The sequence below is a fragment of the Anopheles marshallii genome, chromosome X (assembly GCF_943734725.1).
Source record: "Anopheles marshallii chromosome X, idAnoMarsDA_429_01, whole genome shotgun sequence".
In the NCBI taxonomy this organism is placed as follows: Eukaryota; Metazoa; Arthropoda; class Insecta; order Diptera; family Culicidae; genus Anopheles; species Anopheles marshallii.
In genome coordinates, this window is record NC_071325.1 from 5,573,620 (window position 1) to 5,597,094 (window position 23,475).

At 46.6% G+C, this 23,475-nt stretch overlaps 2 protein-coding genes across 2 annotated transcripts; one reads left to right on the top strand and one right to left on the bottom strand.

Annotated features, from left to right (window-relative positions):
* Positions 1-7,151: 7,151 nt before the first annotated feature.
* Positions 7,152-11,980, top strand: LOC128707851 (uncharacterized). Its single transcript, XM_053802813.1, has 5 exons — positions 7,152-8,768; positions 8,829-9,052; positions 9,916-10,401; positions 10,481-10,649; positions 10,715-11,980. Exons 1-5 carry the CDS (start codon positions 7,152-7,154, stop codon positions 11,978-11,980), a joined length of 3,762 nt encoding a protein of 1,253 aa, XP_053658788.1.
* A 350-nt stretch (positions 11,981-12,330) lies between these two features.
* On the bottom strand, positions 12,331-18,396 carry LOC128708640 (nose resistant to fluoxetine protein 6-like). The gene is made up of 5 exons (XM_053803622.1): positions 18,174-18,396; positions 14,071-15,256; positions 13,043-13,168; positions 12,612-12,960; positions 12,331-12,531 (listed from the first exon to the last, which is right to left on the bottom strand). Exons 1-5 carry the CDS (start codon positions 18,394-18,396, stop codon positions 12,331-12,333), a joined length of 2,085 nt encoding a protein of 694 aa, XP_053659597.1.
* Between the last annotated feature and the right edge of the window lie 5,079 nt (positions 18,397-23,475).

Sequence of the window (23,475 nt, forward strand, 5' to 3'; positions counted from 1 at the left end):
TTCCATAGCGCACATAAACGACTGTCATGCACAAAAAAAAATCCATTACATGCTATGAAAATATCAAATTAATACGCCCCAAGCTGCAACATGAAAGGCTTCACAGCCATACTTTTTTGTTCATTATTCAATATATCAGAATATTTTAATCGTTCAAACGCCAATGTGCATCAGACAAGTCCAACAAAAAAAAAAGCGAAGTGATTGATTGTGTTAATTTCAGGCAAACAGCAAAATGGTGCAAAAATGCTTAACTTTCCACGAAAACAAGGGGGAAACCTTTTTAACTGACATGCAATATCTCATCACGCGCCCGATCGTTGATATCCCCAAGGGATCAGATGAGTTAACATTTTCCATTGTAATAATTTCATACCAATTGAACAATTTGATTACATGCAATCAGCGCAATGTTCTATGTTCTAATTGTGACGAATTGCAGGCTGCTGACGAGCATCGGTTTGTCTGTCCATATTGCTTTCGTCCTGATAATTAATCAAATATTATTAATGAAGACTGTAATAAGCAAATATTCTTGCCTACAGATGCACACCAATAACCTCACACACAAAATTGCCTATTGGTCTGGAACGGACAAGCTGCGTTCGAGTTCAAACAGAAACAGAACTAATTATAAGATAAGCTGCCAAAATATGACCACTCAGTAGAATGCCGATGAAATTGAGTTTGCATGTGCATTCAATCCGTGAAGTTTATTAGTTAAATTTATTACCCAAAGCTTGCTAGCGTATCAACATAGGTTTATGATTAGCAATCAATCCAATGCAAATACCACACTTCTACGAAGCTAATTATGTTTGATCAGCGTACATCAAATCCTATGCAACAGTGCTCAGGATGATTATTGAGAAATTGCAATACTAATACCGAACATCGCAATCTCTTTGATGTACAACGCTTAACGCTTAACGCTTGATATAGTCCTCTGGACATTTTCCTCTCATCTTCAACCCAAAAAATTGTTTGTTCTGTGCGATATTGAGGCATTATTGATACAGATACAGTATTGATTTTCACCTTACAACCTTCTCCCGAATGTATGCAATGCGCTGCAATTAAAACTAGATGGCTACACGCCTGCAAGCTGGCTTCACTATGGTGATATAACAAAGCCGTTCATATGCCCGGAATCACTACAACAGTATCAGGTATCATTCGATGCCAGCGATACAAACAAAGGATGGCCTGTTGTGAAACGATATTTGATGTACAAAACTGCAAGTTAATCATATGCTTGATGTCTATAGGTTTAAAATTCCAACCAAAACTGCACCTAGGGAACAGGGAATAATGTATTTAGATTTCGCATCAATAAAATCCCTTTTCTACAGGAAATTCATACACAGAAATCAAAATAGCACGATTAATTTTCATCGTTGCGTAACTTCCATTGTGCCATAGCGGCATGTCCCGATACTGAAAGCTTCCTGGATGTAACAATATTTGATCAAGCCCGTTGGAAAGCAGTTTCACAATGCCCTCAACTTGTCAGAATTTTGCTGTGTACACAACAACTAGACTCATTGCAAAAAGTTTCACGCGTTGTCAAGTTGTTCATGCGTCCGCGTGGCTCAATGCAATATCAGCGATAGTGTTCGAGAAGGAACTCGCATCATCCTGCAGTCAGTACGAAAATGAAATAAAGTGCAACATGCTCCATGTATCAATTTCGTATTTTCGTAAAACAACGCTTTTGTCAAACAAACTATAAATTGTAGAGCGGTATGCAAGGTGAAGTTTGCATATAATCAGCCTGAAAGTATGCACTAACAATTACAAAATAGGGACGATTAAAATTCAGCGTGAATAGGAGGCAATCGCAATCGCTTTGAAAGTGATTAAAATTAAACTCTATAAAACACTATTTTTCTATCTGTGTTTGAAGGGTTTCATGGTAATAAGCATCACTGGTAGCGTGTTCTATAAAATAATAAATTTTGATCAGGTATACGTATTGCATACATGTAGGCGTAAATCAGAAAAATATTCCTTTCTCGTTACTAACAGAAAGAGATTTCCACATTTTTTCTTTTTTTCGACACAACAACCTGCTATTTCTGGCTTCCTTTGACTTTATTTACCCGTAGCCGTATAGTCAGTCTTGTGTACGGAGGAATGGTTCTGATGGGATTTTACCAATCCAATACACCACCAGGCCCCGGTTCAGGATCCAAATTACTGTTAAGATCAATCATATATAATAAAATTAATTACATAATATTGGAACTCGAACGGGAAAAACTGGTGGTTGGTACATCGCAGTAATTAATTACTTAATTAATTTATTAATTTAAACCAAATTAATTCCATTTCAATGTTTATTTAAACTGGTAGCGTGTTCTATAAAATAATAAATTTTGATCAGGTATACGTATTGCATACATGTAGGCGTAAATCAGAAAAATATTCCTTTCTCGTTACTAACAGAAAGAGATTTCCACATTTTTCTTTTTTTCGACACAACAACCTGCTATTTCTGGCTTCCTTTGACTTTATTTACCCGTCAATAATGTGTGAATGATTGGCGGAATGGTTTAAATAGCACTTTTGATGGTTCCGATAACGAAAGCAGGAAACGCAGGATTTGACGTAACGAATAAAGCACGACACACAAACAGCCACTTTAACACGTAAACATACGAATGAAATGAATTTGAAAAAAGAAAAACTAACCGATGTACAGATAAACACGGACATGGTTCACTGTCAGTACACTCGGTTAAATTTTCTTGTGCATCACAGATAATGAGAGTCGCCTGTATTTCCACAAATAATTCAATGTAAAACAGAAATATGGTTCTTTAATTAAGAAATATAATTAATTAATGGTTCTGATGGGATTTTACCAATCCAATACACCACCAGGCCCCGGTTCAGGATCCAAATTACTGTTAAGATCAATCATATATAATAAAATTAATTACATAATATTGGAACTCGAACGGGAAAAACTGGTGGTTGGTACATCGCAGTAATTAATTACTTAATTAATTTATTAATTTAAACCAAATTAATTCCATTTCAATGTTTATTTAAACTGGTAGCGTGTTCTATAAAATAATAAATTTTGATCAGGTATACGTATTGCATACATGTAGGCGTAAATCAGAAAAATATTCCTTTCTCGTTACTAACAGAAAGAGATTTCCACATTTTTCTTTTTTTCGACACAACGACCTGCTATTTCTGGCTTCCTTTGACTTTATTTACCCGTAGCCGTATAGTCAGTCTTGTGTACGGAGGAATGGTTCTGATGGGATTTTACCAATCCAATACACCACCAGGCCCCGGTTCAGGATCCAAATTACTGTTAAGATCAATCATATATAATAAAATTAATTACATAATATTGGAACTCGAACGGGAAAAAACTGGTGGTTGGTACATCGCAGTAATTAATTACTTAATGAATTTGTTAATTTAAACCAAATTAATTCCATTTCAATGTTTATTTAAAATACAAAAACACTTCAATGAAGAGAAAAATAATCAATACTTGAGTAATCAATTATTAGTATGGACATTTCGCATTGGTAACGCCTAATTGTCGCAATCCCTTTCTGTATCCTTTTTATTGTAAACAGCGCAATGCAATAATAATTACACCCTTGCACTTTCCTCATGAATGATACCAGAGGGTATCATATCATACGCCAATGTATGTATTTTTTTGCACAGGCATTCTGAACTATTTTCTATAGTTAATTCACAACAAATATTACAACAATGTGGAAAGCATCAGTTGAGAAAGAAAAACAGATTTATAAAACGGAAAATTATGTCCAAAATGTGAAAGTTTCTATGCCCCATAAGATTCAAACCAATCTTCCAGTAAACTTTTAACGAATAGGAATGTTTCATGCGCGAATAACGAGTACATAATTGCCTAAGGCGAAATATTGCCATTCCTGTTATTGTTTTGTTCTCTACCGCTGCGATAATCCACTCATCGAGCAATAGGCAACCACCCTGCAACGGGCGCCCTGTGGTCAGCAAACCGTGCGGCAACAGTTGTGTCATTAATCACGCGAATGCGTGTTGCGCTCCGTGGCCTGGTGCGCACATGTGCAATCCGAAGCGTTAAAAGCTGTCACGGATACGCGTGCGGGAAGCGGTGCGAAAGCCAACCCCAAAAGCGAACGAGAAGGAAAACCTCATTGAGCTAGGGCATATTTATGTTGCGTTGTCAAATAATCACCCTACAAAGAATTTGCCCTTGCTTACATTTACTAATAAACCAACTCTCATTATCGCACACGTTCTCGCTCTTCCGGCGCGTCTTGCTCTCTTTAGAGGAGAGAAAACACTCGCGAGACGCTCTCCGCAAGCGGTAATAATAACCGTTTGTACCGGTCCGAAAGAAACAACATTTGGTGACGCACAACTTACCCCGCGAACCGTGTACCATGCTTCAGAGTCGGTAAGTCCGAAATCTAGCAATTTCGCTTCGGCTTTTGCATCCTGTCACACTTTCGGCGGATATAACGCTCCCGTTCTCATCCCTCGGGCCAAACATCGATCCATCCCCATCCGTTCAAGTTTTGTTGCGCTGCCTAAATGTAGGCAATACGCGCGGCACACCTTTAGACGGACGAAACACAACAATCCCGCAGGGCAAGGCGTTTGCGGTAGCGAACGTATGGAGATGTGTTACTAATACTATGTGAAAGGTAACACTCTTTCCCCGGAGCACAACAGGTATTGGAGCCGTTCAAATTGTCTACCAAACGCTACCAGAGATGACACAACGAAGAAGGAAAAATAGCACATTACACAAAACGAAGCAAAACAGCATCATTATCCCTCGCAGCAGGCTATTATCGTTCATAACTGTTAAGGGTTAGATGATTATTATTTTATTGACGTTATTTGTACCGGAGGCCGTAATGGTGAGTTATCGCCTTCATGTCTTCGGCCGTTTCGCCCACGAGTTCGCCACGCCGAAATGGAGCCGAAAATAAATGGCCATAATGGTCTAGGCGCTCCCACTCACCATTACTCTCACACGCAGTACCTGCTCACCGCCACTCACACATACTGTAATACGGCTTTACTTTTCTTTTCTTTTTTTTTTTCTTTTTGTTTGCATCGCTTGCAATTTGAGCCGCACGGTGTCTCTCCCCATTCGCTCGCACCATTGTTGTTGTTGTGTGGAAAACTAACCACCCCGTTTACTTTTCTCCTTTTCCACCCAATTTCTTCGCATTCTACCGACACATCACATTACTGACATTCAATACGCGTTTCGTTTGACGGCCCTTCGAATGCGCAAATAAGACTTGACCTACTCCATCGCTTGCGTTCACCTCGCTCTTTCACTCTTCCCTTTCTCTCTCACTCTCTCTCGCTCTCTCAACCACCAAATCGTCAACCTTCCTGTATGCTCCCACCCATCGTGCGGGGCCGTTTCCTAGCGCTTGCAGCTATTTTTACGCGGGAAATTTTCATTTTTGAAAACTCTTCGACCGCCAGCCGCGTGGCGAACTCTGTGAGAGAAGAAGAGATTCGTAAAAGCAATACACACACTCGAACACGGTACAGAGGTATGGATCATGCGTGGGCCAAATGTTGCTGTTCCTCACATTACACATCCCAGGCTTAGAAAAAAAAAATACAACACAATTTCGGGAAAAAGGAAAATTTTCGGCTAGCGATAAATTTGAATAATAAAGATGGAAAACTTTTCCACTTCTAGCATGCTCCGTTGTGGGTGTGTGTGTGTGTACATGTTTCTTGTTAGGAGTTACTTCAAAGATTTCAGAATACTAAGAAAAAATAGCAGCGCATTGACAAACCTCAATCTCCTGTGTTATTGTACTTTCCCCTCCACCTTCCACCACCACCAACAAACCTCTTCCCACCCCCCACAACCGCTAAAGAATCACCCTTTTTATCGCACTGTCGACCAACACCGGTGCAAAAGTGATCCGTTCCCAAAACAGAAGCATTATGTTTTATATTTGTCTCACGGCAGCTACATGCCCCTTGCATACCATTCGCCTATTCGCTCCGAATTTTCATACGGCTGAAGATAACTCTCACGCTGCTGTTTTACGCTAGAGATCGTGCATGATTAGGTCAGTGGAAAAGTTTTGTTGAAGTTGGATGGTTTCGAAACGCACTCGAATGGTTCATTCGGGGTGTCCACAGGATCCGTACCCCGTCCGTCCGTCCGTACCCCCTAAAAGTATGCAAATTTATGTTCTTTCAACTTCTTACAAGCAACACAACTGTGTCGACGTTTCTTAGTTTCTCGACTTACCCGAAGCGACAAGCGCGACTTAATTATTTTATAATTGCATACCTTTCAGGCGTAATAATTTCAAGACATTACCCAAGCAGCTATGAAAGGTATGCAAATTATTTTTGATTATCTTGCAATATCAATCCAATCTGTTGGGAGTTCCTAGCTTATCGAATTACCCAATGGCAACGGCCTAATGCCTTAAAATGGTACATTCGTTTAATAGTTGCATACTTTCAGGCGTAGCAATTCTAAGAGAACACCCCAGTAGAATGCCCCATGTCACATTCGCGAGTCGTGTGTAGCATATTCAACCAAACGTCTTCAATATAACAAACGTTTTGCAGCTAAACATTGTACTCCTTCTGGCACCATAAAGCAGCTTGACGTTCCCAACGCCCAGAACTTACCGTCCTTCCCAACCAGCGAAGGAGATAATTCATGTTGCTCCCGAACCAATTTTTCTGGCGTGAGTGTTTCTCCCTTTCGGGGAAGGACAGCCACGCAGCTGACCGGGGTCCCGCAGTTGGCCGTAAGCATCTAACCCATCTGGACACACGCACGGCCAGCCGGACAGGCTCCCAGGCTGTTTGTGCGGGGTACAGTATTTGCCGATTCGCTTCTTTGCCGGATTCTTCCGCACGAGCGTGAAGAGCGATAGAAGAAGCGCGGTGAGATATAAAAGATAAACGCGACGGATCAAAAACGAACCACGATCAGCACAGCGACGATCAAACACGAAGCGGAAGCGGAGGGCGGTGGTTGGTGGTGGTGTGCAAGGACATGGTGTTGGACAAGTGTGACGACGTGCAGTGTTTCGTTAGCGCCAGCTAGTGCACAGTAACCGGGTGGTGAAAAAACAAAAGCGGGAAGCGACAGTAACGGCATGGCGACGACACTCCGTGTGCGGTGGGTCGCGTTCGGACTCCTCTGTCTGCTGGCCGTCGCACTGCTCGTGGACGAAGCGGACGCGTTCCGGCTGCGGGAACACGGCCAGGACGAGGGGCTGGCGGTGGTGCGGCGAAGAGTGGCACCCCGCGCCAAAGGGGACGTGCCGTGGACCAGTGTGACGCGTAAGCCATGGACGGCGCGAGACGACACCGATGACGACGACGAGGAGGACGAGGACGATGAGGAAGGGGAAGACGACGAGGACGAGGAGGAAGCGGAAACCGTGGAGCAGGTCACCATCCGGCGGGCCACCCAGGAGCGACTGCTGCGCTCCCGGCGCCTGGGTGTGAATGGCCGTGACGGGCGGTACCAGCCGGCCGAAGGCAGGCGGAAAGCGGCCGTGCCCGACGCAGGTGACGTCGACGATGACGAGCAAGACGACGAAGCCGAACCGAGGTCTATTTTTAACCTGTTCGGTTTGCTTGGTTCGAAACAGCGAAAGGGTGACGATGACGAACGGGGCACGAAATCAACCGCCGGGGGTGAGGATGCCGGTAACGATGACGACGACGACGACGACGACGACGATGATGGTGAGGATGAAGACGAAAAAATCGTACCAAAGTACACAGCGAAAGTGAGCGAAAGAAGGAAACAGGCGAAAGCGATCCGGACCCGAAAGAGCGTTCAAAGGGAAGCGCCCGAAACGAATCAAGTGACCGAGGCGGACGATGCCAGTTGGCTGGATGGTTTGAAGCGTGCGTTTGAGTCAGTTGTGCATGCCAAGGAAGACGCAGCCGAAGATGCGGCAGAGGAGAGTGGCTTCGTTAAATGGCTCCAATCGCTCACGTCCCGTGTTAGTGAGGTTACGCCGCCGGACAGTGAGCCGAAGGAGAAAGAGAACCCGATCATTAACCTGGTCGCCGGTTGGTTACAGTCGGCCGAGGGTGGCGATTCTCACGAGGAGATACGCTTCCGTCCCATCGGTTCCTATGCCGATGACGGCGATGACGACGAGGGAAACGTGAACGGCAAAAGGAGGAAACCGGCCACAAAGGCGGGAAGCGATTCGAAGCTGGTGCAGCTGCTCAATCACAGCCCGCTCGCGTCCCTCTTCAGTGCGGAAGACCTCCCAGCGGAGACCCCGGTCGACAACGGGCCCAAGCGTCCGAAGCAACCCGCACCGGGCGTCCGTGGCCCGGCCCGCGTTGTCAAGCAGCGCATCGCCATCTCGCCGGAAGACTTTGAGCAGCTGCTGCTCCGAGTGCCCTCCTTCGTGCCGGACTATTCGCAGGTGCAGGGCGAGGAATGTCGCCGGCAGGGTGAAATCTTCGAACGACAGCTGAGGGGTAAGCGACTGTGGGCGCTGCAGATGATAGACGCCAGCGCACGGTTGGCATCCGGACTGCTCCGGGGCAATGCGAACCAGCTCGGGGACTTTGATCTTTGCACCGGCATCGCCACGCGGGTGCGAGTCCGCGAGGACGAGCTGGTGCGGCTGCGGGGCAAATACTGTCTAGCGCACGTGGACGTGGTGGCCGAGGATGCCGAACTGCGCCTGCCGGTACATCTGCTCCAGGGTGGTGGCTTCGTCAAGAGTACGCTAAACGATGTAAGTAGGGCCGTGTCTGGTGGACAACCCGAGGTGTTACGATGCGGTTCCAATTCACAGCCGGATCACTTTCTGCCACGCTTCACGACGATCAACTGGGGCATCTGTTTGCCGGCGGCGTGCTCGTTCGAGGATGCCGGCAGCATCGTCCAGCACTTTGTGCGCCCGTACAACTCGACCGGCATCAAGCTGTTTCTGGAGCTGGAAGAGGCCAACTGTCACGTGCGCCAGGTGCGATCGTGGTCACGTCTACTGAAGGACCACTGGCAGCTGGTCGCTGTGTTGTAAGTAGAAGACTCCACTGAGGAGTACCAACCGTGTCCATATATAGAATTATTGGAATAGAGCCTGTCTGAACCGTAAGACTAATTTTCTCCACAGAAGTAGCTCATACATCCTGAATCACTTCTGGACATAAACAAACTTTACCGACATTCCTCAACAACGTTTCGATTTGGTAGAATAAGTGGAGTGTCTATCAAGGATTTCTCAGGAGTTTGCGGTTCACTCATGAGAGTTTCTCAGCAATTCCTAAACTAATTTTGTGGTCATTGAAACTTTTGAGAGGAATCCTTCATTTAAACCTTCAGTGAGAAGTCGTGCAAATCACGAGGCAACTCTCAAAAGACTGAAGTACTCTTGAAGAACCTCACAGATTCAAGAATCTCTCAGGAATTCTAGTTTCTGATAAAAGAATTCTAGAATTTCCGAGGCATTCGCGTGTCACTCGTGAGAGTTCCTTCATGCAATAGTTGTGTCTTGACAGCTGGTAGACTGTTACCCAAACAATGACACTCCCCAGGAAGGCTTTAACAGATACTCGAGAAGCAGGTTGTAGGGATATCAGTGTTGAAAATTTGGAGAATTCGAAATGGCTAATAGTTTTCGTTAGATTTTTAAGATAACTTCGACTTTTTGTAGTATGAGGTGGGAGTTATCATCCTCATCTTCATGAAATTAGTTATAGACGAAATAACTCCAGTACTGCTCGCGTTCCATTGCGTGAACTGACTGAGCTAAATTGTGTTTTAAGATATTCAAACATGGAGCTCTGGGAATTCCTTGATGAGGATGTTCAGAATATAATCTCAAAGTCATTCGCCCAGATGCCTGACCCAGAATTAACAATGTTCTACCAAATCCACAGCGGCTTCTACACCTTCGTGGCAGTGGTAACGCTGGTGGCCACGCTGAACGACTACGAAATCTTTATCAAGATTGAACCACCCTCCACACAGGACTCCCCGCTGGATCCACCCGAGCGCCGGACCACCAACATCTTCCACCAGACGCTGATGGCGTTCTCGCTGAAGAAAACACTGCCCCAGCTGGTCGGGTCCGGCGCGGACGAACACCACCATCTGCCGTGCCTGCACGGGCTGAAGGCACTGGCGAGCGGTGCGCTGTTTCTCGCCCTGCGTCTCGTGCCGCTCGGCTTCCAACCGTTCACCAACCGGAACGAGTTCACCGAGAGCTTCAACGCACCGTGGAGTGTCGCCGTTCGGCTGCTGATGCTGTACGCGGACGTGTTTCTCGTGGTGAGCGGCTTCCTGGCCGCGTACCATATGGTGCGCGAGTACCGCGAGCGGGCGCGCGTTCCCTGGTTCAAGCGTATCGCGGGCCGCTACCTCAGGTGAGATGAACGTTGCGAACCTGTTGGAGCATCAGCGCCGCGGCGTCGGGTGCAGCGTTGCTAATCTTTCGTCTTACAGGCTAGCGTTTCCACTGGTGCCGGTGCTGGTGTTTTACGCCTGGGTGTGGGAACATCTCGGCAGTGGACCGCAGTGGGGCGACGTGGTGACCAAGAACGCGAACCTCTGCAAACACGGCTACCTGAGCAACCTGCTCTTCATGCACAACTGGTACCCCATCGAGGAGACCGTCGGTATTTGCGTTGGCGCTCCCGCAACTGCCACACTAACTCTGTGTCTTTTTGGTGGTTACAGTGTGCTCCCCACACCTTCCAGCTCGCGATTGAGATGCAGCTGAGCGTGCTGGCACCGTTCCTGATGATCGTGCTGGTACGCAGCCCATTCTACGGCACGGCTGCGTACGTGCTGCTGAGCGCCCTCTCCACGGCGATCCGGTTCGCCTCGACCACGGAGGACCGGCTCACACCGTACGTGTTTCACGGTGTGCGCCTCACCCAACTCTACCGCACGCTGAACCTTTCGTTCGCCGAAACCCTGCACCGGCTGACGCCCTACCTGGCCGGGTTCGGGCTCGGCTATCTGCTGCAGGAGACGGGCCGACCGCGCCAGGAGCGGGGCGTGCAGTACGCCGGCTGGTGCGGGGCGGCCATCGCTCTGCTCTGGTGCGTCTGCTTCCCGCTCGACATCGTCCGCAAGGACTTCCGGTACGAACCGGGCGATGCGGCCCAGTTTGCCGCCCTCGCACCCCTCTCCTGGTCGCTCGGACTCTGCTGGATCGTCTACTACTGCGTGACGGAGCAGCAGAGCCTGCTGAACCGGCTGCTCAGCTCCCGGCCGCTGGTGTGTCTCGGTCGGCTAACCTACTCGCTGACGCTGGTACAGTTCCTGGTGTTCTTCTACTTCGCCGGCTCGACGCGCGGCAGCGAGGTGTTCAGCTTCACCGGGTACGTGAACCGCACCGAGGTTTGCTTAGCGCTTGGGGCGGCCCTCATCCTGACCCTGCTCTTCGACCTGCCGATTCAAAACGTCAAGCGACTGCTCGACCAAACCGGGGTGTTCGATCGCCTGGAAGTGCCTCCGGAGATGCCGGCCAGCGTCACGGACCCAACCGACGCACCGGCGGACGCCCAGCCTGAACCAGCTGGCGAGCCGGCAACGGCAGCACCGGCGGTGGAACAAACCGACTTTGTCAGCCCGTTTGATGGGCAGGAGGAGGAGGAGGAGGACGACGGCATCTGGTTGCGGAAGCGCACCACCGACACCGCCAACGAGCAGTCCACCACGGTGGATGACTTCTGGGCGGAGGAGAGCAAAGACACGCAGGGCGTGCAGGACGAGCAGGACGTGCAGGGTGAGGGTGGTGCGCGGGAAGCAACCGCACCGGCACCGGCAGAACCCGAACGGGAGGAAGAGGTCGAATTGGAGGAGGAAGAAGAAGAAGAGGAGGAGGCGGCGGAAGAGGAAGAGGAAGAGGAGGAGGAGGAGGAGGAGATCGATGAAGAGAAGGAAGTCAAGCGACGGCCAACGGACGCGAACGGTGCCAACTGGTCCCGATTTTAGCTACAGCCGCCGATTGTGGTGTTGCGTGTGTGTGTGCGTGTGTGTTTGTTTCCGCGTGCGAGAGGGTGGGAAAACAAGGCCAAAAAGGGGAGGGAGGGGGAGGGAGGGGGTGTGGTGATTGTTTGGACCACCATTTTGTAGCTGAACGGTTGTAAAACTCGTCCGTTTATAAATAACGATCTTATTAAACCTTAAAACTGTATTTATTTTTCTCTTAGCTATATCCTCTCTCTCCCGCACACTGTTTGTATAAACCCTTAATGTAACATATTTACAAATGGTCCAGCCACCGGAATAGCGCGTAGCTCGGCGCACCAAGCTGCTTTTGTTGGTTGGCAGTTGTCACCGCACTACGCCTCCTCCGAGGTGCTCTGTGTGTTGTTCGTGCTGATGCTGTTCGTTTCCGGCTCTCTAGCGATGGTGCCCGGGTGTGTCGGTCGGAACCGGCTGAGCAGCAGCTTCTCCAGCCCGTGGATGGGCGACTCGAACATTAGGCAGAGCAGCAACGCTAGCAGAAACGTTAGCACCATGTGCGAGATGGATTCGGCGGTCTGCAACGGTGCGGGGAATGGGTGAGCGAAACAGAAATCGAAACCGCCTGCTCCAGCGGTCCTGGCCGTTGGTGGCTTACCAGTGTCGCGATGCTCGCGTAGAGCGGTGTGCGGCGAGATGCGGCAAGGTACAGCTCGACCACCCCGTTCGTCAGGTACGCACAGTACGTCAGCCGGCTGAGCGGGACGAACGCACGCCAGGACAGGAACCGCTTCAGGGTCCGGCCGTGACCGGTAACGCAGGCCAGCACGAGCCACCCGTTCGACAGGCTCCAGCCGAACCGGTGCAGCCCGGCGTACAGCGCATTGTAGAGGTAGTTGCCGGTGCCGAGGTCGGTGTAGAACGCGGTCAGCGAAAACATGGCGCAACATCCGCACACGGTCGACACGAACCAGCACAGAGCCAGCGTTCGACGTCCGATGCGCACACTGGAATAGGGGAGGAGGGGGGGGGGGGACAAACAGGATTAGCGACCAGCAGCACCGGGGTGGTGTACCGTGGGTGGCTCACCTCTTCATCTGCATCCAGTGCACCAGATAGCCAACCAGCAGCCCGAACAGGTAGGCGGTCGCTCGCAGGTGCGTTTTGCCGTACACGTTAACGAAGTAGTCGTTCGACTGCAGATCACTCACCTCGCTGTCAATACAAAAGCACGAATGGTGTGAAAATTAGCGGTAACATTCTCTCGCTGAGCGTTATTGAGAGCTCGTAACAAGCTAATGCGCCTAAATGTATGCAATCGAATGTTGTTATTACTCTCTCTCTCTCGCTTTCTCTAAACAACTTTTAAACCGATTGGTTGTCAGTGGTAACTCGCAAGTTAAATCACGCATTTATGTGGTGAATCAGTGAACTCTTAAACTCTATTTCGGGGATTCATGACTTCTCAGAGATTCTTCTAAAAGTCACATAAGTCTCCGAAATATCACAACTTTTTAATGATTTATGAATCTTCGAATTCGCCAAATCTTCAAACTCAGCCAGAGCGTACTGAAAAACAGTACAATAGTAATTTCATTAGTACGGATGTTCGAACTTCAGATGCTAAAAGCAATAAAAATAAAACAATAAACTTATGTTTGAATTATGAATGTTTCGGCAATCCACTCACGAATTGCACATCTCTTAATTTTAGCTTCATATGGAAGACTCTTCTTAAAAAAAAGGCTTTAGACACAAGCCTAATGAGATGAAATTTAATGAAGAATTTAATGAAGATTTAATGAAACTATCTGACTAATACTAAATAAGGTGAGGGATTTAGTAATAGGGCCCTAAAAGGCCTCAGTCGGAAAGATGTGTCTCAAGGGAGTTATAGCAACTCCTTGTGAAGGTTCAAAATAACTCACGAACAAGTATTCTGTCCGAATCTCTCTCTCTCTCTCTCTCTCTCTCTCTCTCTCTCTCTTTCTCTCTGGGAGTAAAAGGAAGAGAAACCGTTTTCGTAGTGCACGATGGAAGATAAAAAGCGTTAAAACGCACAACGGTTGCATACATTCCGGCGCATTAGTAATTCACAAATGCATAAGCTTACGTACTCGGCAAAAATCATAAACGTGGGATCGAGCTGTCGGACGTATGTGACGGTGAATGGCACCAATACCGACGCACCGGTGAGACTCCCGATCAGCAACAGGGCGACCCGGTGGCCGTAGCGCCACATCGGATAGAGCAGCAGTGGGGCCAACACGAACAGCTGCGTGTCGGTGGCGAGGTACCACGACTGGAACATGCACACGCTGTCGGTGCCGAAGTAGTTGTTCACGTACAGCACGTTAAGCCACCAGCTCCGCTGACACCGGGCCTGTTCCAACGCCATCCGCTCCTTCCAGAGCGGTCCCTCGCCTAGCCGTGGCAGCCAGGTGGCGTACAGTGCGATCACCGCTAGGTAGGCCGGTGTGAGCCGAACGTACCGGAACACGTACAGCAGCCCGAAGTTGAGCCGACCCTGCCGCTTGTCCAGCTCGAGCAGCAGTAGGCGGGCGAACAGGAACCCACTCAGCAGCAGGAACGTGTCCACGAGGAGGGGCGAGTTGAGCAGGAAGGCGTTCTGCAACAGTCGGCTCTGCTCGCGGAAGAAGCTCGGATTGAGCAGCGGACCACCGGCCATAAAGACGAGCGCATGGCCACCGAGTATGAACACCATCGACAGCGCCTTGATGCCGTTGATGCAGCCCAGCCCGTGGTCGTCCTTCGACAGCTGGGTAAGCTTGCGCAGATTGTCCACGGCGGAGAACGCCCGCAGCACGGCCAGCCCGGTGGATGGTTTTTCGCCCGCGCACTCACCTTTGCCGCTGCTACCACCACCAGCACCGTACACAGTGCTACACACCACCATCAACACGAACGCGAACAGCACGCAGGCAACGACGATCTGCAGCGGATCGTATCCGAGCGTTCGGTCCGGTCGCCGTTGGCACGAGACGTCGCTCACCGCGTATCCGCTCACGCCGGCCAGAAGATGGCCCACCTCCCGCTCGGTACAGCCAGCCGGTACACACACACCCCAACGTACCCGTACGGCACCGTGTTGCGCGCTTTCGTTCCGGCCGATCGTTTGCCGCCCGCGGAACCCAACCATCGTGACGCGCGCCAAACAGTGCTGCGTGCGCACCGGCGTGCGGTCACTCACCGGCACCGCGTAAAGGCACTCATCGTAGCTGCCGAGATGATCGCGGGCGCCGAGCTCGACCGCGTCCGGAAACTTCACCGTGGCGTCCAGCACTGAAAACGACAAGGACGGAGCAGAGCAAGGTTGGGGACACCCCGTCAAACATCCGCGTAATGAAGCAACCGACAGCAAACCAAAAAAAATAAAACCAACGTCAACCAACACGGGCACGGGCAAACAGGGGTCAAGTGCAACCGGTCGGTTAAATGGAAACCCTTCGTTTATTAATCATCGATCACGCGCGACAATGGTCGGATGCTAAACTGGTTACGGTTCACGCCTCGCGGTACTCACACCGGGGCCGGTGCGCAAACACTTCACCGGACGTTTGGGCAACTTTCGACCACCAGGGGGTGCCCAACGCCACCGTCCAGCACTGGCACGAACTTCGGCGCCCAGTGGGGAAGTGATACAGGCGCAGATGATACGGCACATTTCAACAGCCCGCCCGGGATGGGAAGTTTTGTTTTCCTTTCCCGCACCCAGCTTTCGCCTACCGTTCGGCGAGTGGCGAGTTTTTCGGGTAGGTTGTGTGGTTATGTTTGCTTTCGACCCAGCGCGCGATTTTAACATTTATGACAGGTTCAAGAGCACCGTCGAACCAAAACAAATATAATGAAGTACGGCAGCTTATAAATAAAACATCGACAGTAGCCGGATTACGGTTTCGGAAGGCACGTACGGACGTCAACGGGAGATATTTTTCTCAGAATTTATGCTCAAACATTCCCACCCCACACTCGGTCGTCTTCCCCTGCAGCAGCAGCCAATCGAATCGATTGGAAAAAATTTAACCTTTTTACGTGAATAATTACAACCGTCGGTTATTAATTTGCACGTAGGCGCCCCCCCCCACCCCCCCCCCCCCCCCCCCCCCCTTTACCATTATCGATCGATCTAATCGCGCACATTCTATTGCTATTGCGTCAAATCGTACCGGAGCATTGGAACGGGTTCGTCGCTTATGCACCCGCACTCGCGTCAAAGCGCTCACCGGCCCTGTTCTTGGCCCTGGCCCCATAACCACACGGGGGGGGATGTTTTCCACGCTTGCTGGTCACACACTGGTCAGCGACACTGCGACACTTTCTAAACGATCGCGGCCCTTTCCGTAAAACGGCGGAACGCCCTCACAACACCACCAACCTTGACGACTATATCAACACGCGCAGGCGACGAAACGCAGCATAATGACGTTGATCGAGATAACGTACGGGCTTACCGGTAAACCATGACCTACGGTTAATACGGTTAATTATCTTAACTCACCAATGGCACACACCGACCCGCCGGATGTATGCAATCGTTACAGCTTGGGTTCGCGTTTGTGTGCTACTTTCGAATCGAATTTGGAAATAAATTAGGAACCCTTTATTTTGGCGCTACTTTCAAGCTCACTGAGAGAAACGTTAAATTGTATGACTCTTTGCGAAATGATTTAACTACCAGCAAGCGCATTATGTCACTTGCTGCATGAAACGCAAACACCTCAGTGCACACCAATCGAAAGAAGAAATAATTAATGAATCAAGATAACAATTTTCTCCAACACAACTCGCGGTAAAGCAAGATGATTTTCAAGAAGGAGAAAGTTTTTTGACAATTTAATTATGGTAAAATTTGGTGTGCGATTTACTGAGTTTGTTTTACCAATGAGTTACCGAACCTTGAACTACGACTAAAAGGAAGATTTCAATATGGTTTCCTCATTGGTATTTAAATTGTCCATTCGTCTATTATCATCCATTGTCCAAATGGACTTGTGGGGAATCGCAAAAAAATAACTTTAAATAGTTTCATAGTTCTTTTAAGATAGTTATTGTTACATCTCAATGTTTGACATGTATTTGTTTGTTGCCTTTGTTATTTGTTTGTTAATGTTTAATGTTTATTTATCGATGTTTTAAGATGAGAAATTGTTAATTGCTCTATTAATACAATTATAGAACTGTGTTATGGCGTTTATAATCCTTTTTAGACTTTAAAATGTGCGAGGAAGAAAAATCTTCCTTACAAAAGCATCAAGCAAAATGTACAATTTCGCGTGCCAAACCATTGATTGAAATTTCACATTTTGTAAACAGTTTAACAGAGCTTTAACGTTGCACTACGTGTAAAAACTGCTTAAGGCGCTTAAAGTAAGTGTAAATATTTTTTGAAAATAACTACTCTTAGCCTCCCAAAAACAAGAACTGTCAAAAACGTAAACAAATAAATTGTATTTTAATGGTTTATAACCAAAATGACAACATATTAATGGATCTTAAAAAGAGTCTCTAACCGATTTTTTTTTATAAATAAATATTAATGCGCTCTTAACTGTGTTTTTCAAAAACTATTAAAATCCAATATGAGTTTTAGATTAAATCACCAATATTACAGTAATCTTCATCTTCTTTCAAAACGATGCAGAACCCCTGTAACGCCATACAAAAACATCGCTAGACCGATTTGCTTTAATCAACCCATAATACACCCTTAATAAACCCGCAATAAAACATGTTCCGCACACTAATAAGCATTGGAGATGTTTCTTGGGTGGTTTTGTCCCTTTGTTTTGTTTAAAATGTGCAAGCACTCCTCTAATGATGCTGCAACATAAGGTCTTAGTACAAGCCTTTATCTTAATCAGGTAGCTAAATAGTTAAGCCATTCGTAGTGTCGCGTCGAGAACAGACTTTAATGTCACGAAGCGAGCAAGAATTATTTAAAATTTATTTAAAAAAAAACACTATAATCTTCCCGAAAAGGGTTCTCGGTAGCAAATTTAAGAACAACCACACACGCAAAACACCGAAAACCTCTACCGCTGGCGTTATTTTCGCGCCAATCCGTGTTGCTTCAACAATTTACACCTGAAGATGGTATTGCATACGCGAGTTTACGGGCGGCAAAATTCACTTGAAAACATACCATTCCCACCGAACTTCAACTCCGCAACACACACAAAAAATAAACACTATCACTCACTTGTCACAGCCCAAGCGTCTTGGTTCCGGGCAGCTTCCAGCGTTCGATTAACGTCCCGCCGGCAGGCACCGGTCGGCAGTGCCTGCTCCAGAACCGCACCGATCCGCTCCAGCACCAGCTCCAGCGCGGTGGTTGATTGTGGTTGGGCAGTGCAGCCGCCACCGGCCAGACACAGCACCAGCAGGCCGACCGTGGCCACCGCATGCAGACCTTGCGCGTGCATTTCCCGCTTTCCGATTCGCTTCGTGCTTCGTGGTGGGACACCTACCTGCTCGCACGACGGCTCGCTGCGAACTGAGTTACCGGAGCGTACGCAGTGTGTGGTCACACTCAACGCCCGTGTGTAGCCGAGTGGTCCGCCCAGCACGGCTCTGCTTGTTATTCTACATCCACTGTCACCCGTGACGAATAAATAATAACGAAGAGCTGTAGAAGATGTGGGAGAGGGGGGGGGGGGGGGGGGGGCGGGGGTGGCGTGAGGGGGAGAAAAAAAAAACCAAGATGCGAGCCTTCATTTTCCGCGTCCCGACGCCTTCCTGATGCAAATAGTGTAAACATGCTGCGGTTTGTGTGTTTTTATGATGTTCCGTGACAAGCATTACGTAAAGAAGTAGCTTAACCACCAGGAAGGTTCTACGGGTAGAATTCGCGCCTTGAAGTGAGTTTTGTAACGTGATACCGAAAACCAATACGGGGATGATAGCATTTTCAGCAAAATCAGCTTCCCCGCACGTGGAAGAACTCGAAATGGAATGAGCGAATGAGCACGGTCATTAGACGACGGGATTATTGATTTATCAAGGATTTTACAACCTTAAGATCTTGATGATCCTATGTTAGTTCTACGGCGAGTAATATCGATCACCGAAGATGTAAACTCTCAAAGTTGAGTTGAGTAGAGCGCCTTGTCCGGTGCATGACATTTATTTAGTTTTATTTGATTTAGTTATTTGAAATTTAATTTGTCTGCCGCAAGGGTTTAACAAATATGTCTTATTAGCTAAGGGATGTTGGGGTAGAAAGGAAGTTAACCGATTAAACAATGCATCCACGCCATCCGCACGGTGAGATTAGATGATGCTCGATTGCATAAATTCACCCGGTGAAAGTGGAAAACAAAAACATTTGCAACCTTCAAACCTCTGATTTAGCTTGGCGCCACAGTGAAAGTTAACACCTACCGCAGTTGGCAACGGTTGGTTTGACAAGATCTTTTTTTATTTTCTCTTTTCTCGGCGACGGAAGCGTGCAGGTGGTCAGAACGTTCTACGAGACAATTAGCGTGCGGTTAGCATTAATCTTTCCTATCAGAAGGCGAAGAAATGGAATGCAACAGCGCGAGGTGTAGAGTCTGGAGGGATCGCCTCATTCACGAGTGAATGTTCCTGAACATTTCTTGCTGGCTTGCTAACGAGCTGGCGGGGCGGTTCTTCGCCTAGCCGGCATTCAAATACGCCTGCACTGCTGTGCACATGTGCCGACACCACGCCGAATGCCGCATGGCGTCAGATTTGTTCGCTTACTTCCGGAATTTTCGATCCGTAACTTGCAACTAATAAAACGACCAAAGAAGACAATTGTTTACACATTTATGACCAGCATTCCCGTTTCGTAACCGCCGGGTGTCATCACCAAACTTTTGGCATTCTTCTAAATAAAACGATGATAACAGGCTGAGGTAAACATCGGAGGGTGGTTCGGCGGACTCCGTTTAAATGGTATGTTTTACAAACGATCGTAGCCCGCCGAACGGCCGCCAGTACCGCGCGTCGCCACTCGACATTGATGGCCTAACGCGCCGTTCACGGAATACGCAAATAGGTGCATGATCTGACCCGTACCGTTTAGTTCGCCGGGTTGCCAACTTGTTCGCACACTGCGGCAATAGTGCTTTGATGCGCTGGGCAAAAGTGTACGGTGCCACGGTTGTTTCGTTTCTTTCGTTTGATGGTGTCATGTCTAAAGATGGACTATTAATCACAGTGTGCATTATTGATGATATCGTGCTTGTTAGCGGGGTTGAATCGAACTCCGGTGCGCATTATCATCTACCGTTTCTATCTGCTTACATCACTTTACCAGTTAATGAAGGTAGTTCGCTGCTTTCGAGTGGTAAATATCAATGTTATCGCTCAAGAAACTACCCATGACATACAAGAATTTTTATCTGTAAATAGTAAACTGTAAACTGTAAATAGTAATTATAAATCGCAAAAAGGACTAAAAAACCGAATAGTTCGCAAAACATGTTTGATAAGTTATAAACATAACCAATTTTAAATGTTTTGTTATGTTTTTAACGTTTTAGCACACTTTTTCGCTGAATTATCGAAAAAAAATATTTACAGCCTAAAGTTATGCAAACAGGCATACAGGCAGGTCATGAAACGCCTAAGGGTATGCAATCTGATATTTTTAAATCAATTATTAACATCCCTAACATTAGATGAATCTTAACTAAAGTTTTTTTATCTGTCATGAAACGCCTAAGGGTATGCAAAACGGCCTACTATAACAAATTAATAGTAAAAATAACAATTTTAATAATAATATAAATAATAAAACATAAGGTAATTCAATGTCTAACCGGCCAATTAAATGGTTGTTTTAGATTTCATTAAAGCAAACGAAACAAAGGGAAAGAATTTATGCAACATCTATTTATATTTCTCTATTTTACAATACAAACTGGAAATTTAATCACAAAACAACTTTCATCTTCCTATCTCTAACTATTGAAAAAAATGAGAGCTGCCCATATCATGCACTTTGACCCCTCCACGTGTTCGGATCACCTCTATGCCGGTGCGCCTAATTTGCATATTATGACCATTCAATGGGCCACCGTGCAACTTCTTGTCAACGCGCTCACCCCCAGGTATGCGAGAGCGTCATCACGCGCGTGTTAAGATGTTTTGTTTTGTTTTACCGGTTTGTTCTTCTCCACCGGGAGGCGATTTGTGTTTATGCACATAATATTGTGATAATCGTTGCTTTGATCGATAGCACCGCAACCTCTCCCACCGTCACGGTCCTCACAATCGCACCCGCACTCATCAACGCTCGCTGATCGATGCGTTTATTATTCACGGCGCGAAGCCGACGACGATTAGGAAGCGAAACAGAACGGATCAAACGTGAAAGAAGCCGTACTCGTGCCACCACCCTTCGCGCTTATTTACCTCCCACGGTGAGTGTCGACGGCGTTTGACGTCGGTTTGAAAGTCTTCGCTACCGATACGCTTTTACGGGTAATGGGGAAAGGTTTAACCGCCTATTAGCAGCATCTAGAGACGCTCACGAGGGTGCTTCACTGCACCACTTCACATTGGTGGCACTCATGTCCGCATGTCCGGAAGTGCGAGAAGCGTTAACCTCTCACACCCGGTAAGGATTAATCACTGATGGGAAAGATGATGTACACGAAAAAAGGGATAAATTGCTGAAAAAAAGCGAAACTGATAAAAACGTCGATGCACCGGGCGCATCACAAACAAAATCACGTTGCACACCCGCAAACACACCCTATCGACAAGTTTACCTTGAAAACAACCCCACCAAAGCACACGTACGTAGGAGAAGCTTTTTTTACAAAGAAAAAGCACAACCCCTAATTTAACACCGCCCTTCGTTCTTACCCTTTTCGATATGACCTTTCACGCATGGTTAGTTAGTTATAAAGTAGTCAGAAAACATAGTTTTGTTAACTGGTGTCTATAAATTAGTACCCACATTATATTCCGCAAAAGTTATGTTATCAAATTAAACACGAATAAGCGATTCAGGAAGCGCACACACTCATAAAGCTATCGCGCGTCGAGCTTTGAAAGCTTTCGTTTGTCGGAAAGCTTCGCAATAGCTCAAGAAGCCATTTTATACATCGCTTTCATGGAAAAGCTTTTGTTTGAAAGTATCAAGATTGCTTTCAGCTTGAGATTACTGATGCAAGCTTTAGTAAAATTGGAAAAGTTAGATAAAGTTTAATCTGTAACAAATTTCCGAACACATCCACGAGAAATCTTATTCACACAAATATTTAAAAAAACAACTGTGTTTTTCACATTTTTGTTGTTTCTAAAGATGCCAGATGTTAATATTGGAGTGGCCGTTGTGTCAGAAACACTTTTTGGACCAATTTTAAGCAATTCTGTTGTGTTCTCCGGTTGGCAAAGTACCGCATACATCGCAAAGCCAATTGTAATACACATAAACTAACATCATGTGGACCCAATTACGTAATAATTCTATTGGTATAATAATTGTATAGATCAGTTTTACATTTTTCTTTCGCCTAACGAAAAATTCATAATCACTTTTTTTTAAATTGTCTGTCAACTTAAAATCTTAAATATTAATCTGTCAACTTAAAATAGATATTTAACAATCTATTTTATTTTTAATTAAATTAAATTTAGCCAGGCCGCCAAATAAAATATATGGAAACATTTAAAAAAATAATAATTTGTTTGAGTATTTTTTTCTAAGTAAAAGAAATTACAAGCAGTTAAAAAATTAGTCTTAACAATGAACTGTGAAATACACTTAAAAAATCTTAAAATTTAAGAAAATTCAGTTAAATTGAGAAAATAAGTTGACCAAATACAGTCTGAAATTGTATTATTTGTGAGTCGCAGTCGCAGTCGCATAATGGAACGAACAAAATAATACTAATTAATAAAAAAATGAATTGCATACTAACATGATAAAAATGCATTTAACTTGCATGAACGGAAAAGTGTATCGATAGCCACATGTTTTATTCTCGATGGTTGCCCACAGGTGTTACCAGCTAACAGCGCCTAAATGTATGTAAAACCATCCCAAGTTCCCGGAAGATAATCCGAATAAAGATGACGATAACGATTTTGCATATTTTTAGGCGTTCCCATACGCACATTCCCACCGCTCTGATGAATATTTAGCAAATTAGTTACAGTGTACGAATAGTATCGAATATTTACAAATCATTCCTCGAATCACTCAACGGAAGCATCTTGCACAGCATCATCACATACATTTGGCTCGTGGCAAGGGATGCTGGACGAAAACATTGGTCCGCTTCCTGGTACGACACCGAAAAGACTGCTCACTGCTAACGAGAGCCCTCGAACAGCGCTGCTCCATTACGGCACCGCTCACACCTCCCACCGGGAGTTAATAAAACGGGAATTTAAGCGCGATTTTATTATTTTATTTCTGCACCGCCACCACAAAAAGGAGCTCCATCGGCAGTCTGTAAGTCACAGTCAATATCGCCTGAATGTAGGCAACTTTTTTTTTTGGGCGTTTCGTTCTTCTGACT

Bases quoted from the DNA above. Each gene is read 5' to 3' on its own strand.
- LOC128707851 (XM_053802813.1), top strand. From the start codon at position 7,152: ATGGCGACGACACTCCGTGTGCGGTGGGTCGCGTTCGGACTCCTCTGT. The intron at 9,053-9,915 runs GTAAGTAGAAGA...CCAAATCCACAG, and splicing joins TGGCAGCTGGTCGCTGTGTT to CGGCTTCTACACCTTCGTGG. The intron at 10,650-10,714 runs GTCGGTATTTGC...TGGTGGTTACAG, and splicing joins GGTACCCCATCGAGGAGACC to TGTGCTCCCCACACCTTCCA.
- LOC128708640 (XM_053803622.1), bottom strand. From the start codon at position 18,396: ATGCACGCGCAAGGTCTGCATGCGGTGGCCACGGTCGGCCTGCTGGTG. The intron at 15,257-18,173 runs GTGAGTGATAGT...TGTCGTTTTCAG, and splicing joins AGACGCTTGGGCTGTGACAA to TGCTGGACGCCACGGTGAAG. The intron at 12,532-12,611 runs GTAAGCCACCAA...GCACCGTTGCAG, and splicing joins ACGCGAGCATCGCGACACTG to ACCGCCGAATCCATCTCGCA.